Genomic DNA, 13250 nt, shown 5'->3' with positions numbered 1-13250 from the left:
CAAAAACAGGGCGCTTTCGTCGGAGCTCTGTGTAACGTAGGTCTTTCATTCGAGTTCTAGAGAACAGTAAAACTCTTATTCCAACTCTCTACGTAACACCGAGCCTTAACATGAGAACTAAGCTAGAGCTCTATTTCTTCCTCTCTACTTCTTTCTCTGGAACGCATTATATAAATATAAATCTTTTGCCATCCACACTCTTCCCACTTATGCGCATACAGATACACACATGCACACGTATGCGTGCACACATACACACGCACACTCGTTCTCTCTCTCTCTTTCTCTTTTTCTATTTTTCGTTCTATTCTTCTAACTACGTTCGCTACTTTGTCGTACTTCGTTAAGTGCATAATGGCATAAGTGTGTAAATCCGTATAGTCGTATAATTTAAATATATATCAGAACCTTTCTGCTATACTGAGAGTGATAAATATAAAACTAACGCGTACGATAATCAATGTTGCCCGGCCTACTGTGTTCGTCACCTCTTTATGTACATTTGCGATATAATCCGCAATCCCCTCGCGAAACGATCCGTGTCTGTCAATGAGCTTAAATCAGTCCTTTATCCTACGCCGTTACTAGTCGTCTCGACACAGTACATTATCATTTACTATAATAAGATTACGTTGGTCCGGAAATGTAGTCAGGAATAACGGACGCGTTGCGCTCGAGAACCGCCGTCCTCCTCTTCCTCGCCGCGACTAACATCACGCCCGTAACATTATCGTTATCTTATTAATGGTCCTCCTTCGCCGAACACACGACATTTTTGGTCAAAGGCTATATAAAATTTCGTTTGTACTTCGACGCTGGTGTATGTGGTACGGGTGTGTATATGGAGAATCGCCGGATTCGTCTCAAACGCAAAGAAATAGGATGTTCCCTTTCCGCGTAGTGGGACACCACATTCTGTGAAGAGTGAATTAATTCGTCGCATGTGGCTGTAAACTACACACGGTGTACGTAATTCCTTCGCGTGTGTCTCTCTCACGGAACGCATGGCGAAGTATCTACGGTGCTCGGAAAAAAGACTAAGGCAGAAGTTCGTTAATCTTAAAGAGTTACTTTGATAAAGTATCATGTGCAAATTTTCGGCGAAGAGCGAAAATACGAATATAGACTTTAATATGAGAATACGTAGCATGAATACTTCTCTAGATTTATGTTAGCCCATAAGTTTAGAGAGTTTACTTTAGTTCAGTGAATACCTCTCTCTAAGCTTATGTCAACCCATAAGTTTAACTTCTCACTTTGTTAACAATGGCATTATCTTTTTTTAGTTGCATGTATTCTTTTAAAGACGACTTTTCTATATCATAAACGCTTTCTATAAATTCTAACAACAGTGATATCTAATAAAGTTAATTATGGTTCAATAATCTATTTACTCTTTCAATCACGACCCCCTACATGTCTCGCAACAGTGACTTTTCTCCAAGCATCCCAGATATTTCGTGAAACATTTGAACTATCAGGCACTTCCTGCTCGCGCGCTAAAGCCTGAAAACGTAAAACGCAACGCCGTTTAGGTCCTATTGTTATTGTTGTTATTGCCGCTGGTGTTATTGTTGTTGTTATTGTTGGAATTGAGAGGGCTGCTGATGTTGTCAATCTCGCGTTGGGCGCGCGAGATCTTCACTTTGTCACGCGGTGTACCGTCCTCGCCGGTCTCCATCGCGAACATTTTCATCTTCTCCTTAAAGCTGAGCTTCTCCGGCACCGCGCCAATCTGCGAGTTCTGCTGCTGCTTCTGTTTCTCCGCTAGCCGCTTTTGTCGCGGGTCCCTTGAAAAAGCAAATATGTCAAAGTGCACTTCAGTATCAGTAAAACAATTTATTGTAACCTAATTATATTTGAATCTCCTTTGGAGGATTCTCTAATGGATACGCTGTGAACACTTACTTATACACTTCTTGTGCTCCAATCACCCCGGGAGTGGCGCCAGAAAACGAAGTTCCGGAACCTTCCGGTGTCTTGGGAGACGCTAACAGATTTTCCGCGTCGTTGATAAAATTCTGTGAACATACAATGCATTAGATGCAAATTGAAATACACTGAATACAGTGAATATAATAATACAAATGATAAGTATACACCACTAGAGCAACATAAAAAATCTCGCGTTATTTATATGCAATTGTACCTCGACGAGAATTCAACCTGAAACTCGTTGATGAATCATCCAACACTAATTTATTGGTCATTTTTATATATTTGAGGAACAGATCTTATGCAGCAATAAATTAAACAAACACAAACGGATGTCTCGAATTAAATTCCTGTCGAGGAAATATTACATTTAAATGTATAATGCTTGGAGAGAAGTATGTAATTTTTTCTGCAGCAATTAATATAACGTATGCGTAAAGCAACGATTATAGAGACTAGCATCGATCACGTACAACACGTGAAATAAGAACGTAGATCACATAGAATGAGATATGAACAATACATCTAATAATGAACACGACGAACGAATGAGAGAACGGACACTTGAATGAGAGATATATGATCGCTATAATTGACCAAGACGATAATCACTGTAATTGACGATTCATGCATCGTTAAACGCAGACATTGTAACGTAGACAGCATGATATAGTAACGATCTCTTTTAAAATTTATACCTTACTTGTTCGTCTGCCATCGTATGCATTTTGACAGAATATATTCAAATTTATAATAGAAATTCATATTGACGACGCACAAAAAATAATCCCCTCTCAGGGGCTACAATTATTCCTTAGTTTATTCTTTTAGTTATTCAAACCGCACATCACATCAAACAAAAAATAAATTATACGTAAACAATATTTCACTTAAAAGGATAATGAAGAGGGTACTATATTGTAATTTAGACGTTGAAACATAAAGAATATAGAGAAGATTTGTACGTTTTTCTTAATGGATAAAGATTATGCCGAAATAAAACATACGATAAAAAGGCTTAAGTTAAAATAAATGAGATAAACGTAAAAGAAGAGGAAGAAGGTAAATCGTAAGAGATAACTTACGTTGGGATCTTCTCTGATAGTATCCATCGTTATCGACGGCGGATTTGACGTTCCGGACGGTACATTGCGCAGCATAGATTCGCTATTTGCATTCGAATCATGAAAAGAAACCTTTTTCATAGATGCTGGCTGCTGAGAACTTGGAGGTAGATTAGACACGGTCGAGCCGTTCGACCTGAGAGCGCTTTGTTGCGACATAACGGCATAGCTGGAACCTCGTTCTGGTGGCGGAGGTGCATCGTTTGTATTGTTTTGCGAGGCTGAAGCGGAAAAACAAAACTTCCCGTAAGTAAAATATTTACTAAGGATGTAGAAGATTAGTAATGTATTTTCATAAGATCACTTCTTGAGTAAACGTGAGAATTCATATCGATCCTCATTTTTTGTTTAATCTACTTACACATAGGCATGTTGGGCCCATTGATAATCAAGTTATCCAGACGCAGCATGCCGGGATGCAAAGGTTGCTGGTTTCTCGAATGCTGGCTCTGCTGATACGTCTGCTGTTGTGAGTGCAGCTGATGCTGCCTGAGCTCCTCTTCTTGCTTCTTCTGGTTCTCCTCATATTCAGCTTGCTTTCGCTTCACCTCGTCCATCCTCCGTTGGAGCTCCCTGTCTTCCGAGGAGTGTGACATGCCGACAGAATAGGGCTTCTGGCCGGTGCCAAAGTGACTCAGAGGTGTGCCGTAATTAGTAGACATGTGCATTTGCTGCTGCTCCTCGCTGCTTTGATTCGCCGTTTGCTGCTGCTGCTGATTCGATTGCATGTGCAGGCCACTGTTATCCTGACCGGAGCTGCTCATCCCGACATTCTGAGACGTCGCTTGGCTGGACAAAGAAGCGTGAGAGTGGCTGCCAGCAGTAGGCTGCATCTGACTGCTTATCGGCTGGAGAGAGAGGCCGCCGCCTCTCATAGACTGATTGCTTGTGTTGGTTCTGGACAAGGTCGGCGGTTGTTGATTCCCTTGGACTATTCTCTCCTGGCTGACTGCCATCCTCAGCAAGCCCTGAACACGCTGGGCGCTCTCGTTATCCAGGTCGTTGCTTTCCTCGTCGTCGTCTTGATTGGCAGCCTCCTCCGCTCGCTTCTGGAAGTCCCTCTCTAGCTGTAACGCTCGGAGCTGCTCCTCCTGCTGCTGCGTTCGGTGCGCCAGCGCGCTCAACTCGGAGATCTGCTGATCACGCCATTGTCTCGCGGCTTCTCTCCTGCGCGCTTGTTCCTGAAAACGCCATTCACACTTTAGGTAATTTGATAAATGAGAGCTTAAAGTAAAATAAAATAAACATGCTCAAAGTTTAAAGCAAACAAAGGTTCAAAGTTTAACGAAGTTGTCTTAAAAACAATTCTTGATACTAAAGTTCTCTGACGTGCAGCAAACAGCTGTTGGTTTTTGTTACCTTCTCTCTTTCTTCTCGTTGCCAAGGATTCGTCGCGCTATATTGATACTGCCGAGGTTGTTGCATAGTGCCGATTCCTCCCGCAGGATAGTAACTACCCCGTGGCGGATCTTGCATGCTTGCGGTATATCTAGAAAAGGAATTTATCTTTATTATTTCGCAATTAGACTCGTCAACGTATTTAAAAATCCAACGATTTAATTTCTGATATAATAATTATTATAAGTTATAGTTTATACTTTAAGACGTGAGATATTCAAATAAATTTAATTTAACTTTAAACGGTTAATTAAATTTAACTTAAAATTAGTAAAGAAAATGAAAATTAAATGTCAATGTTATTCGATTATTTGATTAAAATATTAACATATAAAACCATCATCTCTATCAATACTTTCACATAGCAAAGTAACATACCTTGTGTCAGCTTGTTTGTTATATAAAGGATGTGTTGAAGTGTTAGGTGGCGGTGGCGGCGGGCTCTCGCTATAACTGCTCTCCTCCGGTAGAGCTGGTCTCGTCGGAGGAGTATCCGTTGTCGTCATAGAGTGCCCCTCTCCGTTCTGCGCTCGGCTGACGACGTTGTCGTTGGCGTATTGATCGACGCGCTGCTCCAAATTGCCGTTTGGATAATGTGGACTGTTCTGTGAGCCAGCGAAATGTCGGTTCGGATCGATGTAGGATTTCGCATCCTGACTGCCGGAATCCCTACCGAGCAGGTTCTCATTGGGTATTGTTTGATGGCCGCGAATCGTTCCCTCGTTCTTCGGCTTCGGCATCATCGGGCCGTATTGGCCACCGGCCGCTGGGTGCTTAGGATATTGATTGTACTGGCCATATTGGCTGTACTGAGTGCTGTTGTACTGCGGGTATTGGTTGTCCGGATAGTTGTAACCCGGCACATTTTGTCTCGCAGCGGTGTACGAGGAGGTGGTGCCCAAGTTCGATGTAGAACCAAGCGGTCTCGGTGATCGGACGTTCAAGGTATTCGACAGTTGCTGAGAAGGCGCTGCTCCTCGTGCACCGATGTTGTACATCGCCGGTGGTCGATGTTGGTTCAGCAGCGGCGCACCACCGCGTAATTCCCGACGACGAACCTCCTCCTGCATCTCCTGCAGCTTCGCCTCCTGGCGAATCATGTCACGTGATGACTGCGAACGCGGCGGCAAACCTCCACTCTGCTGCTGCAGCTGGTTGTTGATCGTTGAGTAGCTCTGTTGCTGGCCTTGAGTGATGTACGCGGACGTCGGACGGTCTCGAATGTGACCGCTAACTTCCAAAGTGGACGGACGGTTCAGCGAATTTTGAGAGCCTCTCAGCGTCTTCTGAATGTGTTGGGGATTCCTGAAAAGTGCATACGATGAAGTACAAATGCTTCGAATGACGTTCAAGAGAAATCTTAACTCTCTACAGTCGTTTATGAGAATATTTTAATCTGTAATTAATTACAAGTGTATGATACTCGAAATAAAAGATTGAAAATCTTATCTCTTATCAATTAAATTTAATGAGTTGTGTAATATCCTAATTCCTACGAGTATCGAAATAATTTGCAAACGTTCTTTCAAAATGAAAGATTAGAAAATTGCGGAATAAATAAAATTCCGCAATTTTATTGCGGAAACTAGGTACCCCCCTCTCATTTATGGCAATTTGTAGATTTTACCTCTCGTCCGATTGATGCGGACTGATCTGTTGTTTCACCGTCGGGTCTTGATTTCGATAAACGCTTAGGTTCTGATAAAACCTCTCTGCCTCCAAGTTCTGCGCATTCAACGGTGCATTAGTGTGCGTTGGGTTCGGATTCAAGTTAGGTGACGACTGCTGCCTGCTGACCAAGCCGGAAGGCGGTAAAGTCCCGATTCTCATGGGGTCGTGTAAGTTGTGACTCGATCTGCAACAGAGAATTCATTCGCTTGATATCACGAAGCTCCAAGACGAAAGTTTATGTCAAGAGCAATTTCAGTGAATTGAAATTATTGAAAGGTGTAATAAAGGCGCTCACCTGGAACGCAAGGAAGTCGCGCTGTTAATTGTAGCCATGGGAGGCGGCTGGACAGGCGGCGTAACGCTGTTGCTGGAAGAGGCTCTGCTGTATCCAGGGTTGAATACCTCATGCTGCTGCTTGGCCTCGGTACCCACATCTAAATAGAGCCAGGTTTTGTGGTATCGAATGTACACATGAAGTGTCGCGACGTTCCTCTTAGTTATCGCGTGATCGTTCTTACAGCTCAATTAGAACTCGACGAAGCCGAAAATGATCTTGAAACATGTGCGCGCGCACATACATACACACACACACACACACACATACATAGATGCACGCGTATACACAAAGCTCGCGCGCTACTTACTATGCAATGCCGGCACAGACTTGCTGCTGTGGATTTGCTGAGGAGTGGCGTCGTGTCCAAGCCGTGACGGTAGATCCCGCTCGCTCATGCGACGAGGACCTGCGGTTGCCCAAGCGGGTACACAAAGACAGCTTTGAGTTAATGCATCGGTGAACACCACAAAGTGCTGAAGGCGCGATATTAAATGGTCGTTCATGCACATACGCAAAGCATTTGTCGAGAGCGAAACGCTCTCTTCTGGGTCGCCGAAGTCCAATCGCGGTACTCTCGCGGAATGTATGCTGACTTTAACGAAAACACTTTGAACAAGCGGAAGGAAAATGTCATACGGCCGAGTGATGACATGTCGAGCCACGTTCGAATTTGTGCTACATATGTTATTCTGTCACATCCGAGCTGTAAAATCACTTTGACTGCTGTGTTACCAAAGCGTCGACTATGACACCCAGAAGAGTGACGTTCGCATCGCTTTACGTAATAATATAAAGAAATAAAAATAGACGAGAAAAATAAAAAAAATTGCGCTGCATCTCTCTCTTGCAGAAAAGCCGCGTTGAACGTAACGTTGAACAGATAATTATGAACATGAATGCACCTAACACACATATTACACTGCGTGCGTTGCGGTTTACGATTAGGCGATTATTCCCGTTCTGATCCCTTGCGATGAAACCAATTTAAAATAAAAGAAGATCGCGCGCGTGCAATCAACAAAGTGAAAGCCACGTAATTACAGCAGCTCGTAAATGAGACAATTAACACTTGACACACGGGCATTCTTACTACGTACATAATTCTACAATAATCACGTGCACGCATGGTAACGTTGTACGAGCTCGTCGTTGCCGAATGCGTTATCACCATGCGGAACGACGGACAGTGGCGTCTGAGAATTCAATTAGCACATCATGCTCTCGCGCATTAGCACAGAATCGCGTGTCATATATTATGGAGCACACAGAATCGTGTCGGTCATGGATACATGTTAAAAAACCCGGAGAATGACACTTTCATCACTCTGCACAAAGCGAAGGCGGATGTTACGGTAACATATAAGTCATAAGAAAAAAGTAATAGCAATCGATCATATTAAGTCAACAACCGACAGAATCAACTTCTCGATCCAGAAGCCAAGTCTGGAGGGCCAAGTCTTTCTTTAGAAAGACCTTTGGAAGATTGCACGCATGTTCTACGATCTTGCACAAGCAACTCGGTCCGCTGTCAGTTCTTGACTTAACAGTATGACGAGTCGTGCCGCAGAGCGACGTGTTGTTGCGTAAAATGCGAGAGTGGTTCATGTCGGGAGCGAATGTTGTCGGGACTTGATGGTTGCGTTGCGAACGCGAATGAGGGAGAGGGGGAGAGAGAGAGAGAGAGAGATAAAGAAAACTTATACAACGTGAATGACAAACGGGTCCGAACGCGTGCGACATTGAAGCGTCGGCGAACGTCGATTTTCCATCCATCGTCTCTGATTCAGGCAGTGCACGGGGAAAATAAATTAAAAGATCAACTAAATGCGCACATTCAACGCATAACACGTGGGTGTGGTGTGGTTGCTTACGCGAGGCGTGCGACCGGTCACCATCTTTCAGCGAGCTGATCTCACGGAAGCTCCAACCGTCCCTCTCCGAGTCGGACTTCCGCCTCGAAACGTCCAACTCGCTCTGAGACTTGCGCGGTTCCTCGTCTCTCGCCTCGTTCTCACGCGACAGTTCGAGAGCGCTTCCTCTTAGCCGATCGCAACTCACGCGTTTTCTGCGAAGTCTCTTCGGCATCCAGTCGGGCCGTTGAACTTCGGTAACCAAAATCGGACTGTCTTGTTCGCGCGACTCCCTCCGCGATCTCAGTTCCTCGAGCGATCGGCGACCGTCCCGTCGCAGCTCCTCTCTATCTTCGAGAGCTGATTTGTCGCCGGCTGGTCTGCCGAGTCTTTGAATCTCGTCGGTTCGGACTGAGGTACAGTGGTCCTGCCAGCTCGATGCTCTCTTCGACTTCAGCTCTTCGAGAGAGCGGTGACGATACCAACGTGTCCTCTTCTTCGATTCAGAGTTTAATCTGTCGCAGCAGGATTTATGGGACGAATCGACGTCTTTACGAAGGCTTCCCGAAGGCCACTCTCGACCAACGGGATCGGCTAGGAACTTACTGCTTAGGATATTTTCGCAGCTGCGCGTCAACTTAGCGGATTCGCCGCGACGCTCCGCGATCTGCAGATCGGTCTCCTCTTTGCTGTAAATCGCAGCGCCGATTAAATTGTCCTCGCTGCTGCAGAGCGGTCTGGCAATTCGCACGCGCAGAATGTTGTTATCGTGCGCACTCGATCGCGTGCACGCGCTCGCACGTGGCGGAAGCATAGACGGACTCTCCAAGGAACTGTCGTTCGAGCGGTTCTTGACGGAAGAATGAGAAATGTCTATGAACAGGCACGACTTGGGATGCTTGCCGCAACGTTGATGGACTTGCGACTCGCTATCTTCTGGAGACAGAGAACTTTTCGCGACGTTCGAGAAGGACAACACGACGGAAGAATGGGAAGATGAAGGAGAACGTACGGAAGCCAGGGTAGAAGAAGACGACGAAGAGTCGGAAGCTTCATCTTGTTCAGTTTTCTGTGGGTTATCACTTATATTGATCAGCGACGGTAACTTCTCCTGAGGCATTACCTCTGATTGATCTGTCACGTTTAACCGAGCGGTGTTATCAGGAGCAGACGTCTCATTATTCTCGTCCTTCGAAGGAACTAGTTCCACATCTCGTTCAGGTATGAATAAAGGCGCATCAGCGTTATCCAGATTTGAGAATTGCTCGAGTTGCTCTACGATCACCTGCTGTTCCTGCAACGACAGCTTAGAGCTGCTGTTTTTCACACTTACGTTTTTAGCCAACGGATTTTTACTTTCGGGAGCCTGAAGTTCGTTCTTATCAGTTGCTGCTACCTGGTGATCTTCGATTCCCGCGACTTGATTGTTGCTCTCGTTATTCGACGCGTCATCGTAGTTTTCGATCTCTGTCAAGGCTACGCTCTTCCCAACATCAGTGACGGCGATTTGCCCGGTACTATCGCTCAACGAAGGAAACCTGGCGACGGTGACTCGTTTGGCGCCGCAATGATGGAGTTTGCATCCTTGAATCGCAAAGTTGCCGTCCGTTTCGACGTCCACTAGTATGACATTACGCCTGGCAACCGAGCCGATTCGAGAATCGTCGTCAATATCCCTCGTCAGATTGGAGTCCGACTTGTACTCTTTCACGCGCCAAGGTTCATGACGCGATCGTTCGTTGCTCTTTTCCGGTGTCATGATGTCCGGTTCCGATACGAACTGCCGAGAATCGGTCAATTTGGTGGACTTGAACCTGATGAGACCGGCGTCGCCAAGTTTGGAGAAGTGCTTCGCCAGAGCGGCGACTCTGCCGCACCCCAGACGCACCTCCTCCGGCGACTTCCAGCACTTCTCTGTCTTGGACTCGTCGCTGGACACGTCGCTATTCAGTCCGCTCAGGTCGAGGTGCAGCTCCGGCATTATGGTGTACATCTTGGGCGTCGAGATGCCGTCCTCGGTGCTCCTGTCGGCTCTACTCGACGCGAAATCGTCGTTAATCGTGGAACTTGATTCGTCAGCACAGTCTTCCGAGTTGGAAATGTCGTCTAGCCTGTCCTCATATTGTTCGTTAATATCTAATTCGCGTTCCGTGCTATTATTTGCGCTTGGTATTTGCAGGTGTGAGAAGTTGTCTTGGCTGGATTCTACGACGGTATTATCTGGCGTGATTACTTGATCTTCGACGGACAACGTCGATCTACTTGGTGACAAGTACAAATTGCTACATGCGCCTAACTCATAATTAGATTCCACGACATTAAGAGCCTGGTGACTTTGACGATCTGTGCGCTTGTGGGCACCCTTAAGATTAGAGTTACACGACGTTCCCTGAACACATTCAGAAGTTTCCGCGAGATTAATATCATCGGTTTGGTCGATGTACGGTATAGTGTCGAAGAAGTTTTTGTCAAAAGTCAGTGACGAGCGTTTACCGTCTGTCATAGGCGCTGCGTATTCCTCCGGTGGTGTCGTGATCCTCTCAAATGGATTTATAGCGTCCACCGAGTAAGACGAGCGGTTATCCGTCGCGATTCTACCTTGCTCCGCGATACCTTCATCCTCTTCGATGATTTTATCATCGCTTTCGTCGCTTTCATCTTGATATATGACGGATGATACCGCGTTATCGCTCGTGATTGAGATCAGAGGGCAGTATAGAGGCGTACGGGGTTTCGGAGGGCGCACAGGGGAGACGGTGGGAGTGGATGGACGACACAGGTACTCTCTCTCGTCGACGAAGCCACGGAACTCGTCGACAGGATAAGATATAGTCGAATATGCGCTTCTCTGATGGAGAACAGAGAACGGATCCTGCCGCGCGGAGTGGTACTCCTCGAGATCTAGTCGCGGGAAACCTCGATCGAGCTGATTACGGTAAAAGGACGCCTCGAGAAAGCGTTGGGACGGGATCGCACCTGGTTGAGCTACATCCTGACACGCCGTCTGCTTCGGCAGGGACAATAAGTCGCCCATCGAGTGTGACGTGGCTGGCTGGCCGGCTGCCGCAGCTTCCGCTGGTGCCGCCGGCTCTAAGAGCTCGGACCTCGGTCGACTCTTATAGGCTGCACGAAACAAGTGGTTAGTCAAGCGTTAGTAAAGCGACCTTTCTGCGGGCGAAGCGAAGCGGAAGGTGTTACTTCGACGGAACGGTTATTTGGATTAAGAAAACGCCCGTCAGCGGGGATATTGGTAATCGAGGTGTACACCCGGTCGACATTACGACGCACAGAACGGAATGTCGCTGACACGTGCGCTTGAAGCGAGATTATGATGAATTCATCGGTTGAACCGAAAGTTATTTCACCTCTCCCAATTGATGTAATTTAGTTATTACGTAACCGTGATGTCTCGTTGGATTTCGGAAGTTATTCGTGATAAAAGGAGAATTATTTCCCGCCGTCGACACAACTCATTATTTTTGTTAGATCTTTACACAAAGAACTGAGGAAAAAAGATCGAATTAATTAAGTTCTACGTTACATTGTACGTCACATGAACGATTGACTGTTGTTCCTTGCGAATTTTGTCACGTAGACGACACACAGACGACAAAATACAATTACGACACTTCGATTATTTTTTTTCTTGCTTCAGATGCTGCTATAAATTAGCCTCGCAAATTGGCTTTGTTTTTATAAGTTTTTATACGTACCTCTCGTCATAACAGGGGAAGGTTGAGACAACAACGTTGCAAGACCGTGATATATAGCACCTTGCTTTGCAACCTCCAACGTCACAATTGGCCCGGTACGTACGAGATATTCGGCAGCCCTATAAAGTTTTAATGACATAAGGATTAAAACCTTGTTTCCTGTACGTATATTCTCGATCGAGGAATTGATTGAATTTGTGAATTATATCATTGTCCGTCGTACTTTTCTTGCGTAATCCCTACGAGACTCTGTCCATCCACCTTGAGCAGCTGATCGCCTGCTGTCAGTCTACCATCCTGGGAAGAAATAGATGAAATTGATTAGATAAATTTAAATAAAAATTATATAGTTTTTTATTTAATTTATTTTTCTAATATTTGAAAAGTACAATGATTACAATGTCAAGGGAGATAGGTTTTCTAATCCGTGTGATAATTAAGCGAATACGACTACTTACAGCATCTGCTGCACCGCCAGTGACCACACTCTTGATGTAGATGCCTAACCGATCTTGACCCGCACCCTACACTCAAATTAAACCAGAATTAAAATATCACATTTCACTGATAAATAGATATATAATTGAGGGCACATACCTTGGCCGCGACGATGCTCAAGCCCATACCGTTGGTACTCTTGTGCAATTTAATGACATGTATTTCCGGTTGGGCTTGGTTTTGAGTGATGTGACTGGTATAACCACCCGATCTGTTACTCATCGCGCTGGGACTACGCAACTGCAACAAAAGTTTAACAAGTACCCGTGAGCTGGCTTGTATATCTTTTTTACAAAAATAAGTTCGTATAGCAGACAGTTGCAAGTTTTGTTGAAAGATTGTTATAACTTTATTTCCAATTAGAAAATTTAATGAGAGCTTGTGTATTTACCAATTAATTTTAGCATCGGGGGTAAACATAGATTATTCCATTTGAATGAGTTACAGAGATATCCAGCTTACATTGTTATGGTGATCTATCATGTAAATGGTCCAGTGCCCACTGCTAGTGGGTTGAGCCGCCATTCGACATAAGCCGTCTCGCTGTAGAGGTGCCAAAAATTCTGCCAATCCTGGTGGAACGCCTCTTATTACCTCGCAACTATAACCGTCGTCAGGTAGCAGTAAAGCTAATCCCAGAACAGGTTCTTCTTCCAGTCTTATCTCCCGGCCGTCTGAACGTGCAAGCGTATCAGCGACACTCTCTGCTACCTGCACCAAACAA

The 13250-nt window shown here is 45.3% G+C and overlaps 1 protein-coding gene across 9 annotated transcripts in view; it reads right to left on the bottom strand.

Annotated features, from left to right (window-relative positions):
- Nucleotides 1-548: 548 nt before the first annotated feature.
- Nucleotides 549-13250, bottom strand: part of cno (adherens junction formation factor afadin) — a 39133-nt gene continuing 26431 nt past the window's right edge. For 5 of the 9 annotated variants that reach the window (XM_025303144.1, XM_025303145.1, XM_025303146.1 and 2 more), the window contains 15 exons: nucleotides 12989-13237; nucleotides 12626-12766; nucleotides 12487-12552; nucleotides 12252-12325; nucleotides 12029-12147; nucleotides 8337-11438; nucleotides 6773-6871; nucleotides 6424-6562; nucleotides 6085-6312; nucleotides 4836-5762; nucleotides 4419-4548; nucleotides 3421-4240; nucleotides 3021-3280; nucleotides 1909-2021; nucleotides 1532-1790 (listed from right to left, as the gene is read on the bottom strand). In XM_025303144.1, the coding sequence (XP_025158929.1) occupies nucleotides 1532-1790; nucleotides 1909-2021; nucleotides 3021-3280; nucleotides 3421-4240; nucleotides 4419-4548; nucleotides 4836-5762; nucleotides 6085-6312; nucleotides 6424-6562; nucleotides 6773-6871; nucleotides 8337-11438; nucleotides 12029-12147; nucleotides 12252-12325; nucleotides 12487-12552; nucleotides 12626-12766; nucleotides 12989-13237 (6726 nt within the window). Of the gene's footprint in view, nucleotides 1791-1908; nucleotides 2022-3020; nucleotides 3281-3420; nucleotides 4241-4418; nucleotides 4549-4835; nucleotides 5763-6084; nucleotides 6313-6423; nucleotides 6563-6772; nucleotides 6872-8336; nucleotides 11439-12028; nucleotides 12148-12251; nucleotides 12326-12486; nucleotides 12553-12625; nucleotides 12767-12988; nucleotides 13238-13250 lie in introns of all 9 variants that reach the window. The other 4 variants (XM_025303143.1, XM_025303149.1, XM_011147235.3 and 1 more) reach the window with 4 other exon arrangements.

This window comes from Harpegnathos saltator, unplaced genomic scaffold, assembly GCF_003227715.2.
Source record: "Harpegnathos saltator strain DR-91 unplaced genomic scaffold, Hsal_v8.6 scaffold534, whole genome shotgun sequence".
Classification (NCBI taxonomy): domain Eukaryota; kingdom Metazoa; phylum Arthropoda; class Insecta; order Hymenoptera; family Formicidae; genus Harpegnathos; species Harpegnathos saltator.
This window is presented reverse-complemented; position numbering and strand designations above follow the sequence as displayed.